Source organism: Hippopotamus amphibius, chromosome 9, assembly GCF_030028045.1.
Source record: "Hippopotamus amphibius kiboko isolate mHipAmp2 chromosome 9, mHipAmp2.hap2, whole genome shotgun sequence".
Taxonomy (NCBI): Eukaryota; Metazoa; Chordata; class Mammalia; order Artiodactyla; family Hippopotamidae; genus Hippopotamus; species Hippopotamus amphibius.
In genome coordinates, this window is record NC_080194.1 from 1,356,053 (window position 1) to 1,376,201 (window position 20,149).

At 37.7% G+C, this 20,149-nt stretch overlaps 1 protein-coding gene across 4 annotated transcripts in view; it reads right to left on the bottom strand.

Moving 5' to 3' along the window:
- The window catches only part of CSTPP1 (centriolar satellite-associated tubulin polyglutamylase complex regulator 1), a 194,346-nt gene that overhangs the window by 100,512 nt on the left and 73,685 nt on the right, over positions 1-20,149 (bottom strand). For all 4 annotated transcript variants that reach the window (XR_009055581.1, XR_009055582.1, XM_057750309.1 and 1 more), the window contains exon 3: positions 5,371-5,501. Coding sequence is in view for 2 of the 4 variants with exons in the window: in XM_057750309.1 (XP_057606292.1) it covers positions 5,371-5,501 (131 nt within the window). In the remaining 2 variants the exon portion in view is untranslated. The remainder of the gene's footprint in view (positions 1-5,370; positions 5,502-20,149) is intronic.

A 20,149-nucleotide genomic window follows, 5' to 3' on the forward strand; every position in this document is an offset into this window, starting at 1 on the left:
CAAGAATCTCTGTCTAAGCCGCTCACTGCTTTCTCACTAACCGCTGATATGTAACTGTTTATTGAATGAATAAACATACCTAGACTATGAAGACAAAACCACAGCAAGTTCAGAGTAAAACATAAAAGGTGAAAAGAGAGGAAAAAAAAAAAAAAGAAGGAAAGGAAAAAAAGAGGGGAGGGATGAAATTAGAAGTATTTTAGCTTCTGGCATTCATTTTTGACTCTTCTCGCCCACACCCTACACCAGTAAATCTGCAAGTCCTGTCAAACCAACTCCTTAAATAGCTTTTCATCTCCATGGCCACTTCCTGTTCGATTGCAATTGTCTCCTATCTGGTCTCTGGCTTCAGTTACTACCTACCTTCCATTCTGTTTTCCATGCTTGTGTCAGTGTCATATGTGAAAACACCACACAAACTGCTAGGGTTCTACTGTCTTTGTGAGAAAGCACACAAAGCCCTTTGTTAGCTGGGGTGGCATGGGTGCAGTCAGTCTAACAGAGTTCTTAGGAATGTGGCCTTTGTGATTGAAATAATGCCATTTGCAGCAACATGGATAGACCTAGAGATGATCATATTAAGAGAAGTCAGTCAGAAAAAGAAAGAAATACCATACGATATCCCTTACTGTGTGGAATCTAAAATCCGACACAAGGAAACTTATTTATGAAACAGACTCACAGACACAGAAAACAAACGTATGGTTCCCAAAGGGGAGAGGGGGCGGGGAGGGGAACATGAGACACGTGGGGTCGGCAGACACACACGCTACACATAAAACAGACAGCAGGGTCCTACCGCGCAGCGCAGGGAACCATATTCCATATCCTGTGGTAAACATAATGGAAAAGAACATGTATACATGCATAACTGAGTCACGGTGCTGCACACCAGAAACGGACACGTTATACATCAACTCTCCTTCAGTTCACACAAAATGTGGGCTTTGTGAAGACGAGTTTGAGTATGAGCCGTGCTGCTTATAGACTATATGACCCGCTGCAGTCACCTGCCTCCTCTGTCAGCTTCTGTCTGTATAAAGCAGGGTACTGCCCACGCCAGCGCACGTGTGCTGCGCGAGGGACAGGAGCGAACACGTGTTCAGCGCTCTGCTCCGCGGCGGGCACGGGAGCGTGCAGCATCGTCTTCTGCTGCCACGTGGCGCTTCTTACCATTTGCCACAGGAACCGCTCTCAAAAATCTGGTGTTTTCTATTTACAATGGACGCCTTCGTTGCTTAAACAGCCCTCTGCTCCTCCAAGACCCATCCTCGTCGTCTTTACTGCACAGCCTTCCTCAGCTCCTGCGGGAAGAACGACTCCTTCCCTCGTGCCGCCACTGACTCTCTCAGGCTTTACTAATCACTCATACGCTAAGGAAACGACTTGTAGGCTACTCCGCTTCCTCTCCGGGAATGTGAATTCTTAGAGGGCAAGCACTGTCATTTACTCATCTGTACTGCCAGCATTTCATACACTCTCTGGTGGAGAACACATTACATATTAAAAACATAATACTGCCTCTAGTCAGCTCTCTGGCTTCTTTGGCATTCATTGGTCACACGCGTATAGGTACGTGACCTAGACCAGTTATTTAACTCTCAAAATCTCAGTTTTATTTTCTGTGCAAAGGAGATAATAAAAGTATCTACCTAGTACATAGGATTAGAAAAATGAGACAATCTACATAGGAAGCACTTAATAAATACTACCTGCTATTATTCTCATTATTTTCATTTCTGATACTGTAATTTATATGCCTAGAAAGTCCATTTTGGTCTTTCTAATATCTTCCATTTATCTCCTAATCATATTCATGTTTTCCTTTATATACTTGAGCACATCTCTATGACTTAAAATAACTGTTTAAAGGTCCTTGCTAGCTAATTCCCCCATCTCTGTCATTTCTGAGTCTGTGTTTCTATTGATTAATTTTTCTCCTGGTTATGGGTCATATCTTCCTGCTTCCTCTAATTTTTAGTTGGATGCTAGACTTTGTGAATTTTATGTTGTTGAGTGCTGGATTTTGTTGAATTCCTCTAATGAGTGTTGTATTTTGTTTTGGTATGCAGTTACCTGCAGATCCGTTTAATGCTTAAGCTGCTGAGGACTCTGTCCAATGCCCTGTGTATTTTGCGGTTTCTCCACTGCAGCTGGGAGAAGTGTGAACTAGCCTTGTGAATACTCCAGGAATTGTCTGGCCTACTGTTTCCCAGTTGTTCTTTTTCCAGCCCACCCATGTGAAGAGTTTGTAGCCAAAGACTCAAATACCTCTTGCAGCTCTCTGGAGCTAAGTGAGCAATGCCCTCCTCTCTGGTACTTGGCCCTGCAAATACTGGCCACCTTCGCCTCCCTACACCCCAGCCTCTGCCTCCTCAACTCAGTAAGACCACCAAGCTCTTTGAGGACCTCCCTGTACTGCCACTTGGTAACTGCCTTTCAGGGACCATAGTTCCACACTGACTGTTGGTCCAATGCCTGAAACAGTTGTTTCGGATACTTGGTCTGATTTTCCCGTTGTTTACAGCAGGAGGACAATTCCCTCAGTTTCATTATTTTATTAAATGAAATATGTATATCCATTGGTAGCAGCACAAAGCTCAAAACTAAATTCTCATAAACTGTGAAAATAAATTGTGGACAAAAGCTCTTTTGAGCCAATATCGCTAAATAGAAGTAAAGATTTACTTCAAGGGAATTTCAGGCTTTGCCGACTTGGAAAATTTAGATTAATCTTTCTGTATTGAAAGAAATGCCAAAGTGAGAAGCTGAATTTTAAAGGCTTACTGCATTTGAGTAGATCTTTTCGCTTCCAAGAGTCTAAAGTTAGACAGCAAGAGATTCACTACAGTTTTCATGAGGTTATTTGAAACTCAGACATAGGGAAATTAGCATCATTCAATACTCAGTCATGCAGAAATGACACTGCATCTCTGTACTTGCTAAAAACTGGGATAAAATATTTCTTGCCAGAAGGGATCAGGTCCTTAGTTTCCTACAGGTGGCTTCACTTTTAGATACGCTATGCTGGAACTCTGCTCTTCTCTTGCTACTTCCCAGAAGAGTTAGTTTCCTCTTGATGATGCTACAGTATGTATATGACGTTCTAAGGAAGTTCTCTGCAGGAGAACAGTATAATAGCAGCTCTACTGAGTAGGCGTCTGGTACTTGGCATTCTAATTGAAAAAAAATGGGGCTTAATAAATACTTTTCTTTGGAACCTTGCCTCTGAGTGTTTTTGCTCATTCTGGATTAAAACCGGGGACAGACACATTCTGAGACTGAAAGATGTTCTGAAATTTCCTGGAAGAAACTGAGAATATATTAAAACTACTTAACCAAAGATCTTAGGATCACCTAGACACAATGCTGCATTTGGTGTTTAAGAAATCAGAGACTGATTAAGAAGCATGACACTAAATATCCAGCATAAAACCTAGGTCCTGTTTGTGGCAAAGGGACAATAGGGAGGTCTTGGAGCTGCTTCCTCTCAGCAGCTGGGTGAACCGCTGGCAGCTGCTATAAGAAAAATAAAGAAAACCACATTTGCTTAGAGTCCATTGCTATATGGCATCCTTGTGACAGTAAACAAATTACTCAAGAGGCCCCACTGGTAAAGCATGAAAAGAATTAAGGATATCTGAAGACTGTTTTCCATAGTTATCTCCATGTGCTATTTCACAGAAACCAGCTCTAGCTATATGCACCATTCTTCAGTATAGTGAGTATTTAATATATATTTGCTGACTGATTAAGGGACAGAGAAAGGATTAGGAAAGAGAGGTTTTGATGAAATAGTACAAAATTCACCTATACACTCACAGTTCCCAGTTTTGTTTATGTAGAGACAAATGAGATAGTTTTTCTGAGCTACCTCACTTAAAACTGAGTTCACATTGATTTTCTCCTACTAGTCGTACATTTCGTAAAGAAGATGATGCTATTCTCAACAGACCTGCACAACAGTGTAATCGAGTTGGATGATCTCTAGAGTTACATGTCAACAGTAGAAATAGCATATTAGTAAATCTCAGTTCTATTTCCAACTTTGCTACTGTGCAATCCTTCTGCAAGTTACACAATTTCATTATTTATAAAATGGGCACAATAACGTCTACCTTACCTATTTCTTAGGATGGTGAAATGATCTAATAAGAAACTAGGTAGAAGGAGTTTCAGCAAAAAAGTTTCAGTAGCTATGTATAAAGTAGCAGTAGCATCAATTAGAGCAGGGTAGAGGATCTTGCAAATTCAGTGAAAGCAGGGAGCATTTACGTATTCACTTACAATAACACCAGCACCAGCTACATGGTAAGTCTACCAGATATATTTGCTGAATGAATGAGGAAATAATTTAGGCCTTCTTCTACTTTGTTAGGTTTACTATAGAAACTGTCTTAAAGGTATTCAATACTTATTTGGAAAAGCACATCATATGAAGGTGGGAATAAGAACAGGCCTTTGAAAGCAGATGTGAACACAAGTTTTTGATGTAAAGACTCTAGATCTGAAAATTTTCAAGCAATTTAATCTATTTTAATATTCTGAATGTAAAAATCTAGTGCCATTTTAAAAAAAGAAGCTCTCAGGACTTCCTTGATGGCGCAGTGGTTAAGAATCCACCTGCAATGCAGGGGACACAGGTTCGATCCCTGGTCCGGGAAGATCTCACGTGCTGCGGAGCAACTAAGCCCGTGTGCCACAACTACTGAGCTTGTGCACCACAACTACTGAAGCCCATGCACCTAGAGCCTGTACTCTGCAACAAGAGAAGTCACCCCAATGAGAAGCCCACAGAGTGCAACAAGGAGTAGCCCCTGCTCACCGCAACTAGGGAAAGCCCACACACAGCCATGAACACTCAATGCAGCCAAAAATTTAAAAATAAATAAATAAACCATTAAAAAAAGCTATTAAAAAAAAAAAAAGAAGCTCTCAATAAGGGTGTTTCACCCTTCACATCACCAAAATAAAGTCTCAATAAAGACATTTTGGTCAGTGTTTTTCTTAATATTTTCCTTGGGTTATAACCATAAGATGCTGAACTAACAGTACGCAAACTGCCCCTCAGTTTCCTTTGTTATAAAGTGGGAATTATAGTACCTACAACAGAGGGACACTGTGAAGGTGAAAGAAATCACTGCACACCAATCTAAGAGCTACACTTGGATCTTCACAGGTGTCATCCGTGATGGCGGTGATGATAATAATATTGATGGCAGTATCTCTGACACAAGACAGACAGCTGCGTGAAAGTAAGGTGTTCCTCGAGCCTTGAAGGGTATGCACTAAACCAGTATTTATACTGAGCAAAAGAAAGAAGTTTGGAGGAAATAAAGGAAGGCAAGAAAAGAATTTGGGAAGACTTACCGCCATTTTTGCCTACAGTTCGGAAGCATCTCCAGAAGGCCCGTAAGAATGATGCCCTATTGTGAGGCGTGGCTTGGATGAAGCTGAATTCCCGAAAAAGAATGTGAGTTCCCTGACATACACTGTGAAAACTGCAAAGAGAAAAATCGAGAAATCATTATTAGACGGAGAGGTACAGAAGGCTGGAATTAGAATGAAAAGTCAAGAATATATAGAATGACTGCCCAAAAGGAGAAAAAAAATCTTTTTTTCCCCAACGAAACTCTGAACTATAGATTAGACCAAGTCCTTCTTTGAAGAATTCTCTTCACATAACTATATCTCTTTGAAAAGTCTTGGAGATCAGTTCCTCTGAGTGCTTCCTGCTATGTGTGTACACACACACACACACACACACACACACACACACACACACACACACACACACACCCCTAAGGAAGTTTTAATCAGTCCCTAGACCATTTCATTCGGAGGGAAATCTTTGTCTTTAGCTGCATGACACTGGCACTCATATCTTTTTGGAGAATACTTCTCCCTCTACCCCATCTGAAATTTATGTTTCCTTAAAGATACTCTTTTTGTATTCTCTCTGACATATATCAGCTGCCTTAAGAACGACATGGCTTATGGGAACATAACTGGATTGTCTGTCCCAGTTTGGGGGTGGTATTGTGTACTTCTCTGACAATAACTTTAGAGGAAAATCCACATGCCAAAAGATATAAAAGGTTCCAGACAGACACTAAAGGCAAATAAGGAAAGCAAGGGTAGAAAGTGGCCCCTGAATGAGAGGATGAAGCAAAGCCCCAGGGCCCAAGTGAGTCATAGTTTAAGCCGGCTGGGGAAGGAGAAAAAATATACTCCATTGCCTTTGGGTTCTTCTGCCAAAGAAATAAAGGCTGTAGAGCCTGGAGTAATCTAAAAATGGAAAATCCACCAAAGAATAGGCAATTATCCAGTAATCATCACTACCAACGGCAGACTTCTGGTTCCAGAAAACTCTTAAAGTCCCTGACAAGTAAATCATGGGTGGAAAATGTTACCCTTTGTAGAGAAGCAGACATTAAACTGAAGATGGCAAGCAGTGGCGGGACAGCCGTCACTCCAAACGCCGCGTTTCGTTTGTCTACCATTTAAAGGGGGAGAGGATTCTGAGTCTCTGAACTGAACAGGAAGAAGTCCCAGGAGCCACCTGACCCATTTCCCTTTCCCCGACCAGGCTCAGAGGCAAGTGTCTAAGCTGTCCTTAACACAGAGTATCGCATCACTCAAGATAAAATGAGCCTCCTTGGTTAATGTTAACAACACTGTATGAAAAAGCAAATTGCATACCCCTTTTCCCCCATGGAAAACTAGCATAGACATCTACTTCTAAGACACCGTGAGGAGGTATGAGGACAGCATGTGGCAAAGAATCAGAAGAGAGACTTTTAAAAAGCAATGAAAGTGTTAACCTAATTACGCAGTGTGCAGTGCTGTTGTCTTGAGAGCATGAAAAATAAATGAAAAATAAAGCAAATGAGCTGTTACAGGTAAATGGAGTCAGCCACATTTCTAGCAAATGAAGTCTAGCAAATGATAACATTCTAGCCTAAATTTATGAAGCTACCCAGCAAAGAATTAGTCCCAAAGTGTGCTACACCCCCCAGGGGAATAAAGCTGGGGTCTAGGTCACCGTCTAAGCTGTAAAGGAACTAATACTAGTGAAATTATATCTTTAGTGTAGCTTTTAAAAAACATCTTTTTTTAAACCAGGGAGTAATTTTTGCATTGAAGAACCTAGCTGAGCCTCATTGTATACATGAATACAAATATATATAAGAATTCATAAAATAGGAATTGTATACCACAAACTGATAGGGCAAAGTCACATAATACTGAATATAAAGCAATTTATAATTGTATTTACACCACTGTCTTTAGATAATTCACACCAATAAAGTTCACTTTTAATTAAAAATAAAAATTAGAAATGTTTGATTAGGGTGGCAGCTGATCAGTATGGAGATCAAAATCACTACCTAAAGAGTTAATAGACAATCATAATGTAACCAGAGACATTCTTTTAGGTAAGATGTCTGTAAAGAAAAAGGAGAAAATACAATTGCTCAAAGCTTTACTATTTCTCTTCAACCTGAAATATCTTTTTCCTACCTCCATCTCTTAAAATTCTATGCAATCTTTTAGGACCATCTCAAATAGCATGTTTTGCATGAAGTCTTTTCCTGATTCCACTCACCACAGCTAATTCCCATCATATGTCACTTATAACTCTCTCGTGGTACTCGCAATGTGCTGCCTTGTTTTAAAGTTACCGGACTTATTTCCTCTATTAGACTACATACTAATCCATTAGGTTGCACTCATCTTCGTCTCTGTTACATTACCTAATACGTGGTAGATACTGCTCCATAAACGTCTGTGATAGTTGACTTAGAAAGAAAAGAAAAATTTAATAGGTAACACCTGGCAGAAAGTATCAAAATTAATGTTCGTAACTAGCCATACTAGCGACACTGAAAGTCGAATTTCTACAATCTTTTTAAAAGTCCAGGACTTTGGTCTGATATTAGCACTGTAATATTGCAACGGCACTTTTTTTTTTATTAGTATTTGCCTGGCATATCTTTTTCTATGCTTTTAATTTCAATCTTTTTGTGTAATTTTAAAAAGATACTTCTTTTGTGAGTGGTGTACAGCTGGATTTTGTTTTTTACCCAGTCTTACATTCTCTGTATTTTAGTGAGTGTTTTATATATTTGATTAATTTTTGCCATCTTATTTTGTCTTTTTCTTTTTAAAAAAATATTTATCTATTTATTTATTTGGCTGCGCCAGGTCTTAGCTGCGGCATGAGCAATTTTCGTTGCTGCGTGCAGGGTTTTCTTTGCTGCGTGCGGGATCCAGTTCCCTGGGATCGCACTGGACCCACCAGGGAAGTCCCTTATTTTTGGCTTTTCTGGAAACTGTTATTCTTTGACTTTTTTTCTCTTTTCCCACTTTTTCAGTGTGTTAGTAAAGTTTTTAAAAAATATCGCCTCCCACCCCCATTCGTTTGGAAGCTATGACAGAATCTGTAATCTTTTAATATTTCTCTTATTAAATTTAACACATATTTAGCTACACATTTTTAAATGTCAAATTAACCATCTTTATCACTCTTCAAAACAAGGAATAAAGTACACAAATAATGTGCTGATGTTCTCATCTTCTGATATTATTTTCTAGAATTTGAATTCTACCTTTGTTTTAAATTGAAAAACTTTTTTTTTAATTGTGGCAAGATATATATAATATTTATCATTTTAACCACTGTAAGTGTACAGTTCAGTGGCATTAAATATATTCACAATCCTACGTAACCATCATTACTATCTATACCCCAAACTGTTTCATCATCCCCAACAAAAGCTCTGTATCCGTGTGAAAAATGACTCCCCCTCCTAGCCTCTACTTTCTGTCTCAATGAATTTGCCTGTTCTAAACACCTCATTTAAATGGAATCATACAAAGTTTGTCCTTCTATTTCTGGATATTTCACTACACATAATGTTTTCAAGGTCCACTCGTGTTGTGGCATACATCAAATTTCATTCCATTTTAAGACGGAATAGTATTCCATTGTATGTATATACCACATTTTGTTTATCCATTCATTTGTCAATGAACACAGTTGTTTCTACCTTTTGACTGCTGTGAAAAATGCTACGAACTTGGGTATACAGGTATCTGTTCATGTCCCTCCTTTCAATTCTTTTGGAGATACAACAAGGAGTAGAATTGCTAAGTCAAAGAGTAGTTCTAAGTTTAATGTTTTGAGAAACCATGAAGTGGTTTTCCAGTGTCTGAACCAGTTTACATTCTCACCAGCAATGCACAGGATTCCAATTTCTCCATATTCTTATCAACGACTGTGATTCCATCACTTTTTTTTTTTCTGGTTGTGTCACGTGGCATGTGGGGTCTATCTTAGTTACCTGACCAGCAATCAATTCCATGCCCCCCTACTGTGGAAACACGAGTCTTAACCACTGGTTGGCCAGGGAAGTCCTGACCACCATCTGTTTTTTTAATAGCCTTCTTAGCAGGTGTGAAATGGTATCTCATTTTGGTATTGTTTGCATTTCCCTAATGACTAATGATGTTGAATATCTTTTCATGAACTCATTTGCCATTTGCATATCTTCTTTGGAAAAATGTCTGTTTAAGCCCTTTGCCCTTTTTTGAATTGTGTTGTTTATTTTTGTTGTTGTTGAGTTGTAAGAAATCTTTACATAATCTGGATATGAATCCTTTATTAGATATGTGATTTGCAAATATGTTCTTTCATTCTGTAGGTTGTCTTCTCACTTTCTTGATAGTATCCTTTCATGTACAAAAGTTCTTAATTTTGATGAAGTCCAATTTATCTATTTTTTTTCTTTTGTTCCCTGTGCTTTTGGTATCATATCCATGAAATCATTGCTAAATCCAATGTCAAGATTCTCAGTTTCTTAGAATGTAGACATTCTAAGAGTTTTATAGTTTTAGCTCTAAGTTTAGGTTCTTAATGCATTTTGAGTTAATTTTTATATAAAATGTGAGGTAAGGGTTCTTTCTCTTGTAGACATGTATCCAGTTTTCCCAGCACCACTTGCTGAAAGAGTTTTTGAGCAGTCCTTTCCCCAAGTCCCTTGGCCTCCTCCTTGAAAATCAATTGATCTTACATGTGAGGGCTTACTTCTGGGCTCTCTCTTCTATTCCAGTGGTCTGTCTGTCTTTATGCCAGTTCCACACTGTTCTAATTACTGTGATTTTGTATTAAGTTTCAAAGTTGGGAAGTTTGAGCCCTCCAACTTTATTCTTCTTTTCCAAGATTGTCCTGGCTCTTTGAGGGCCCTTGAAACTCCACATGAATCTGAGGACTGGCTCTTCTATTTCTGTGAAAAAAACAGCTGTTGTAATTCTGGTAGGGATTGTGTTGTATCTATGGATTGCTTTGGGTAGTACTGACATCTCAACCATGTTGAATATTCCTTTCCATGAACATGGGATATCTTTCCATTTATTTAGGTCTTCTTTAATTTCATTCAGCAATGTTTTACAGTTTTCACTGTGCAAGTCCTTTACCTCTTTGGTTAGGTTTACTTCTAAGTACTTAATGCTTTTAGATGCTATTGTAAGTGGAACTGCTTTCTTAATGTCTGCTTTGGATGGCTGATTGCTGGTATAAAAACACAACTGATTCTGCATCTGTGTATCCTGCATCTTTCATTTATTAGCTCTAGTAACTTTTTTTGTGGATTCTTTGGGATTTTCCACACATAGGCTAATGTCATATGCAAACAGATAATTTTACCTTTTACCTTAATTCCCTTCCAGTTTGGACATCTTTTATTTCTTTTGACCCTACTTTTTTTTTTTATGTAAAAAATACTTATTACTTTTTAGTCAATAGTTAATTTTTACCAACATTTTATACCAATTTTCATCTTCATTACCGTTCTCTGCATTTTGCTCCTTCTCTCTTGGTTCAATTATTTTCTTGCTAAAGTTCATTCTTTAAGAAAGCTTCATTTCAATTTTTTGGATTTGACACCAAAAGCAAAGGCAACAAAAGGAAAAATAAACAAGTGGGACTACATCAAATTAAAGAGCTTCTGCACAGTTAAAGGAAACCATCAACAAAATGAAAAGGCAGCCTACTGAATGGGAGAACATATTTCAAATCATATTCTGATAAGGGATTAATATCAAACTACATGGAAAAACTCACAAAACTCAACAGCAAAAAAAGGAAAACAAACAAAAAACAAAAATGAAAAAAACAATCTGTTAAAAAACATAGGCAGAAGATCAGAACAGACATCTTCCCAACGAAGTCATACAGACGGCCAATAGGTACACGAAAAGGTGCTCAACATCACTAATCATCAGGAAAATGAAAATCAAAACCACAATGAGACATCACCTCACACCTGTTAGGATGGATATTTTAAAAAAAGCAAGAAATCTCAAGTGTTGGAAAGGATGTGGAGAAAAGGGAACACTTGTGCACTGCTGATGGAGATGTAAATTGGTGCAACCACTATGGAAAGCAGTATGGAGGTTCCTCAAAAAATTAAAAATAGAACTATCATATGATCCAGCAATTCCACTTCTGGGTATTTATCTGAAGAAAATGAAAACACTACTCAAAAAGATATCTGCACCCCCACATTCACTGACGCATTATTTATAGTAACCAAGATATAGATGCAAGCTAAGTGTCCACTGATGGATGAAGGGACAGAGAAAATGTGGTATATATACATAATGGAATATTATTTGGCCATAAAAAAGAAGGAAATTTTGTGACAACATGAATGGACCATGAGGGCATTTTGCTAAGTGAAATAAGTCAGACAGAGCAAGACAAAAACTGTATGATCTCACTCACATGAAGAATCTGAAAAACAAAACAAAACAACAGAAAAATGAGCTCATAGATACAGAGAACAGACTGATGGTTGCCAGAGGCGGGGGGGTGGGGGTGGGGTGGGGGATGGGCGAAATAAGTGAGGGGGGTCAAAAGGTACAAACTTCCAGTCATACAATAAAATAAATCCTGGGGATTTAATGTACACCATGGTGACTATAGTTAATAATACTGACATATTTAAAAGTTGCTATGAGAGTAAATCTAAAACGTTCTCATCACAAGAAAAAACACTCTCTAAGTATGTGTGGTGATGGATGTTGACTAGACTTACTCTGGTGGTCATTTCACAATATATACAAATACCAGATCATTATGTTGTACACCTGAAGCTCACATAATGTTGTATGTCAATTATACCTCAAGGTTATAAAAAAAGAAAGAAAAAATTTGAAAGAAAAAAAGGTCCTTTTCACAATATATATGTATGTCAAGTCATTATGCTGTACTCCTTAAATTTATACAGTGTTGTATGTCAATTATATCTCAATAAAACTGGGGGGGAAAGTTGGAAATTATTCAAGAAAAAAAGGAAAGAAAGAATGGTCCACAATCACTTATCTGAAGTCCTTGGGACCTCTCTGTTTTGGAATTTTTTGATTTTATAAAGGCAACATGTTGGACAAACCAGATGTGATATAATACCTCCACCGGGGCTGGAGAAGCAGCCCACAGTCAAGCATGTTAAAATTTCCACAGTGAAACATGTAGTCACACTAGGTAGGATAAATAAAGACCAAAAACAGCCTCATAATCTAGTTCAGGTCAAGTGTGCCCATAAATGAGTTTGCTGAAAACTTACCAAAAAACCCCCTTGTTTTCTAAGCTTTATGGATTTCTGAATTGTGAATTTCTGAATATTCATAGACCTGTTATTTACACAAAAGCCTGTGGGTGGTAAATAACTCTTGCTTTTCATCTGCCTGAAAATATCTTTATTTTACCCCCTGGAGTCATGATTTAACGGCTGGAGAATTCTGGATTGCCATTTATCCTCCCTCAGAACTTTAAAGATACTACTCCATTGTCATCTGGCATCTATCACCATCATCGAGGCACCAGCAAACTCCTGCCATTCTTGATGAAGTTAATCATTCTTATCAGTCACATAAGCTATTTTCTTTAACGTTCTGCAGATTCTACAATGTGTCTACCCTGGGTTTATTTTTGTTTATCTTGATCAGGACTTTCACCTGACTTATGTCTTTTGTCAATTCTGGAAAGTTCTCAACCAATATCTATTACAATATTGCTTCTTTGCCATTTTCTCTATCCTTTTCTTCTAAATCTCCTATTAGATATACATTGTTGCCTCTCAATGTCTCTCAGCTGTCCTTTTATAGTTTTTATCTCTTGATCTTTGTGTTACATTTAGGATTATCTTCCAAATTATGAATTCTCTATTCTATTAAGTCTGGTCTAGAATTCATTCTCTCTCAGTTTTTAAAAAATTTAATTAACTTATTTATTTCTAGAATTTTCAATTGGTCCTTTAAGGATTATAGATGGCTTTGTTTCTTGGCTGCATCGGGTCTTAGTTGCAGTACGTGGGATCTTCTTTGAGGCATGCGTGATTTTTTTTTCCCGCAGTGGTGTGCAGGCTTCTCTCTAGTTGTGGCATGTGGATTTTCTCTCTCTAGTTGTGGCACACAGGTTCCAGGCTGCGTGGGCTCTGTAGTTGTAGCACATGGGTTCCAGGGTGCATGGGCTCTGTAGTTGTGGCATGGGGGCTGAATGGTGCGTGGGCTCTGTAGTTGTGGCACGGGGGCTCTCTCATTGAGGTGCACGAGCTCAGTAATTGTCGTGCGCGGGCTAATTTGCCCCACAGCATGTGGGATCTTAGTTCCTCGACCAGGAATCAAACCCGCATTCCCTGCATTGGAAGGTGGATTCTTCACTACTGGACCACCAAGGAAGTCCCAATATACATATATTCTTTTCCAGATTCTCTTCTATTACAGGTTATTACAAGATATTGAATACGGTTCCCTGAGCTATACAGTACAACCTGTTGTGTATCTATATTTTGTTCCTTTTTTCTTTAAAGCTCTTTATTGTAGTATGATTGCTTTACACTGCTGTGCTTGTTCCCTTTTTAAATCACTACTATTCCTTCTTTTTTCTCCCTGATGATCGTAAACTTCATTTCAAAGTCAATTTAAAATAATTAATTAGCTTTATTTTCTTTAGAGTAAATTTATATTTTGATTGCTGGGTTTATTGGCTCTTTTTTTTAGGATCAGTTTTCCTTCTATGCTTTGGCATTACAGTGTTCAAACTCATCTTAAGCGGCGGGTTTCACTTTTTCCACTTGTTTATTCTCTCACTCTCTCCGGGACAGATCCTAGTTCAGAACCAGGTCTTATATTGGATGACTTAAGGCTCCATTCCTGATGATACTGGGGATATCACAGAGACTATCAATGAATCCCTGAGTAGCTTAGACTAACTCCTGACTGCAAGGCTGTCTGCTTCCTCTTGTATTCCCAGGTTTTATATAAGCTATTTCCCAGATATCAATAACAAGTTTTTTTGGAATCTCCTTTAAAGGGGTGGAGGTAGAAGAGTCTGGCTTTAGTCTCTTCCTTGTGTGTGACACTTTTAGTCTTTACTATTCCATGAGAAATAAGCGCTTAGTTACCTATGCTTGCTTCTGAACCCAGAGCGCAGGAGGCCTAAGATTCTAGTTCTGTTAACGTTGTGGTTTTGTTTAGTTCCTGGTCCATAGGTGAATTTATGTTGATTTTACACGTGGCTATATCCTTTAAATTTTCTCTCAGAAAATTTTATCATCACCATGTGTTTGGAATGTATAGGAAGACCAAATCACAAACACTGCAAGCCATTATGACTAGAAATCCAAAACAAATTTTCTACCTGCATAAAAATGTACATTCTTTATACTTTTCCATTGTATTTAACTAAACTGAAATGTCCTTTAATAGTCATGAATTTTGAGAACAAATTAGTGGTGATCAGTGGGGAGGGGGTAAAGGGAGGGTCAAAATAAGTAGAGGGGATTCAGAGATACACACTGTGAGGCATAAAAGAAAGAAATGATAAGGATGTAACACACAGTACAGGGAATATACTGAACGTTTTATAATAACTTTGTATGAAGTGTAATCTATAAAAATATTGAATTACTATATTGTACACCTGAAACAAATATAAGTCAACTACACGTCCATAAACAAATAAATAAATAAAATTGGATCACAAATTTTGAAAAAAAAATGTTATCAATCTTACCTGTAAAATCAAAAAAGTTCCTAAAAATATCTTAAAGGCCATACAAAAGTATACCAGATGCCTGTCTCAAATAGATTTCTCTAAAACCAGTATTTAAACTTCATTGAGCAAATTCTTTCATTTTCCTTAAATTGTTGGTTTTATTCCGTTGAGATGTCAATTTTTTTTAGTTTGAAATAATTTCAAATTTACGGAAAAGTTATAAGAACAGCACAAAGGACTCCTGACGACCCCTTACCTAGACTACCTGCATGTGAGTATGTTACTACATCTGCCCTCACTACAACATTCTCTCCCTCTCATTCTTCCTCCGCTCTCTCTGTCACACCCATACATATATGTACAAATACAACATTTATATTTATACATATTATACTTCAGAACTGTTTAAGAGTAAGTTGCAGACATGATGCTCCTTTACCCCTAAACACAGTATTTCCTAAAAAATAAGTAATTCTTTTATGTAACAATAGTACAATGAACAATATCAGAAAATTAAAGTTGATATAATACTTTTATCTCATGTACAGACCTTATTAAGCTTTCACCATTTGTTTCAATAATGTCTCCTTTATAGGAAAAGAGAATTTGATCAAGATGATACGTTGCATTCAGTTGTCATGACTCTTTAGTCTCCTTTAACCTGAAACAGTTCCAGGGTCTTTCTTTGTATTTCATGACACTGACTGTTTTTTGAGGGGGGCTGTGTTGGGTCTTAGTTGTGGCATGCAGGATCTTTTCGGTGTGGTACACGGGCTCTTCATTGCAGTTCGAGGGCTTCTCTCTAGTTGTGGCACTTGGGCTCTCTAGTTCTGGCACTTGGGCTCTCTAGTTCTGGCGCTTGGGCTCAGTTGCCCTGCGGCATGTGGGATCCTAGTTCCCTGACCAGGGATTGAACCAGTGTCCTCTGCATTGCAAGACGGATTCTTAATCACTGGACTACCAGGTAAGTCCCAACACTGACATTTTTTTCATATTTTTAAAGAGCACAGATTGTACTCCAGTGTGGGTTTGTCTGATGTTTCCTCATGATTAGATTCAGATTATACTCTTTTGGCAGGATCATGACAGAAGTGATGCCGAGTTTTCCCAGTGCATCATATCGAGGAACGTGCTGTGGATTAGTCTAATTACTGGTGATATTAACTTTAATCATTTAGGTAAAGCACTGTCTGCCAGGTTCACCCCCTGTAGAATTATCCTTTGTAATTAGTAAGTATCTTGTGGCGAGATACTTTGAGGCTGTGGAAATACACTGTTGCACTTCAAACCTTCATTTGGTACTTTCAGCATCTATTGATAATTCTTGCCAGAAGCAATAACAATTATGATGGTTTTGCCAAATGGTGATTTTTCCCCCTGATTATGTAATTTCATCTACATTTATAAGTTGACTTTCTACAATAAAGAGCAGATACATGTATATATTTTTACTTATTGTTCTTTCTTACACTAAAGGTAGCATAATACAGATATTCTTTGTCCAATTCATAGAGAGCTGATGATTTCTTTTTAAGCTGTCATGAATAAAAAGTTCAGAAACTCTCTGTTTGGATCCTTTGGTCGTGAGAGAACTAGAGCTATCAAAATTAAAATTTCTTTGTGAATTATATACTTTTTATCTTAAAAAGTATAAATAAATTTATTAAAATGAAATTGAGAACAAATGTCTCAAATTGATTTTAACAAGAAAATAATTAACTTTCATATTTTTCATATTTTATTTGCTCAATATTTAACTCTAGAGTAACATCAAGAAAATACAGCAGAAGCTGAGTTTAAAATGAATGATTTTATAACCAGGCATTTGTAAACATGTTAAGTAGTGAGTTCTTGATACAATTTCATTTTCTCATTTAATAACAAAGGCTTTTATACAGAAAAAAGTCAACAGACTTCTATTAAGTGGTATGTTTTCTTCTGAAAAACTAAAGAAGTTCTAAGAATTTGTTTATGATATCAATTTCCCATAAACACCTGCATTTTGGATATTAAAAAGCAAAAAATCAGAATTGATTTAAATTACTTTGGTGAAGTGGCCAGTAACTCAAGGACTACCAAAGAAAGAATTAAATATAAATGTAATCATAGTAGATTTATATACATAGCCATTCGCATTCTACATAAAGAAATAACAAAGAGCAAAAGGACCAAATTAAAATATTCCAGCTCATTTTCAATGTGCCAAGAGGCAAAAGTTCAAAATTCCTATAACACTTCATATCTTCCAGGTACTCCTTGCTCTTACTCAAAATGAAAACAGCCAATGAGCCTTGACCTACACAGTTAAATCAGATTGCAGCAGTTCAGTCTTCTTAGGCCAGTCTCTTATCTCCTTTTTTCTTCCTAAAATCAGGCTAACTCATTAGAGTATACTATCTTCTGTTAGAATTGGGATTGTCTTTTGCTGTTTTGAGATGAGCTTTATTTGCAAGACATCCTAAACAGATCTAACAAAGAAGCAAAATATGAGAACAGATCACACCCAATTATGCAGCATAGACTGGCCATACCAAGATGATAAATACATAGGGTAGAGATCAACCTCTGAAAAATAAGATCAAAGATCCAAAACATTGTAGAAAGAATCATGATTTAAAGCAGCTCTTTATTGCTTTTGGAAGCAGAAGAAAATTCCATATAGAGGGAAGAGAAAAGAAAACTTTTATGGAGTATTTCCCACTAAAGGATTGGCAAAATTAGCAGACTGGAGTTTTGTTCTGCAAAAAGTATCACCAAACCCTAAAGATATATTCCTGTGGCATAACTTGGTCCCTTGAACTAACTATGCCTGGATTTGTTCTTTCCTTCCTTGTGAAATTCAGAGGAAGCCTAAAGCCCTTAAATGTTTTCTTTTCATTGCCTATCTACTATAGAGTTTTGCAATGCTAATTTGATGAGAGAAATCAGTGAAGCATGTCAGCTTGGCCTACGTTGCAGAACCCCAAAGTATTATAGTTTAGACAACACACTTGAACAGAAGTTGCCTCACACCAATTTCTTTATTACAGTGCTACAAAGAAATTTCTACAGAAAAGTTTAATGCAGAATTTCTAAAACCATCTACCTCTCTACTGGGCTGTTACAATTTATCGTTCAAACATACAAAACACCTATAACAGGAAAAAAATAAACATTATGGTCCTGTATCCAAGGAGAAATCCGGCCTCGTGTGGCTTTAACATACAGTACATTGGAGTAAGGTTCTGCTCATAGGTATGCATCAGGTGAATGGACTGCAGGTTCTCTTCTCTGCTGGCCAGGATGATATAAGAGTAACCAGTCTAGAAAACAGAAAGCTGCCACGCTGCAGGTGGGCACTCACAAGCCTCTTCATCTTCTCATCCTCAGCACTGGCAAAATTAGGAGCAGAATATCTGAGATCATTGGCTTCCAAAAAACACCTCCAATTTAGGAAGAAATCCAACAGGGACTACTCAGCTTCAGTCACTGTCTAGGGACAGGCGAACCAATCTGGGGGAACTGAGCTGCCATTGTGGTGGACGAGATTAGCCGTTTCTGCAACAGCAAAACAACTGAATCAGAAGCTTATCGGTTCACTCTAATGCCTTAGCATTGGCATTGCATACCAAGATTTTTTTCTGCCTGAGTAACCCTCAGTAGCAGAGGTAGTTTTCAGACCTTGACATCCGTGAGATCATATTCTACTGCATTATGAAGTGAAAAACGCATGAGACAGCCTCACAGGCCCTGAGAGCTATGAAAAGCTTCTGCAGTGGGAAGCACAAGCAGTGTCGAGTTTTCCTGCCTTCGTTACTTCACCAAGTGCTCTTCTGTCACCAAACCCCAGGAAGAACCTTCTTAAAGCAGTGGAAGAGGGCACTAGTCCCACCCCCGGGCTGATGCCAAAGGGAAGGGAGGGTGTTTCCAGACGGGGTGATCACCAAGCAGATTCTCCCCAGAAGACTAAGCAAAGGACTTCGTTCTCATATACTGCTTCTCTGGAAGCAAACTGCTCTCCTTTGGATCTTTATTTATAAATCAGTTAGGCCCCCTGCCAGAGGTGAAAAATGTTTCAAACTCCCTTTTCAAGACTTCCAACTTTAAACCTTATTGCTAAAGGCCTGGCATGCTATGGTAAACTCCCAACTGCATATGTGTGGAGAAGCAAGATGATTTATTACATCTGTTTACCCCTTGCAGCTTTAAGTGTTAAGGAACCTCTCTTTTACATGGCTGTTTACTCCATGCCAATAGAAACATGCAAATATATGTACCTAAGGATGGCAAATCAATGCACAGAGCACTGGGAGAAAATTACTACATACATGCTCTTTATAGCATGTTAGAAATTTAAATTATAAAAAGACAATGTAGCAATTTAGAAAATGCTTTTCATATACTATAAAAAGGGGAAATAAAATTGAGTGTACATTATAATTTTAACTACAATAAGTAGGTCTACAATAAGGAAAATGATAAAAAAAAATTTAAAAGAATTGTATTTACTCATTGTACGCATATTAGGATTGTTAGCTTCTAATTGATTTCTTTGTCTTCCATATATTCTGCAATATTATTATGTTACATTTTGTAAGAAAAATATTTTTTAACAACAGTTACCAGAAATCTCTAGTTTTCCTCATTCCTCTGTCTCAAGACCTCTGAACAGCACTTTCAAGAGCTTGCCTAATTTTACTTGAAATCCAGAGTAATTGTGTTTTCATGATTTCTCTGGAGAAACATCTCCTGGCCTCACAGGAAAAATTTCTGGACAAAGAATGTTCCTCTTTAGAATGCTACAGTATTTCTGTTATGTCTTACCTCCTGCTACATGTTACATCTCACATACTTTCTTATGTGATCTCTAAACCTGTTATCTGTTATTTCTTCCTCTTCGGCTCTATCCTACAATCTCTGTATCTCTTTTGTCAACAGGCTCATCCCATCTATACTATTTTTTTCTGCTACTGAAGTTAAATTTCATACTGCAGGTAAGGCTCTCCTTAGTCACCCTCGGATACACCCTGCCACTCCTTACCTACAATGTGATTACTCTCTACCTCCAGACCTCAGAACAGCTTTTGTCTATTTTACTGCCAGATCACA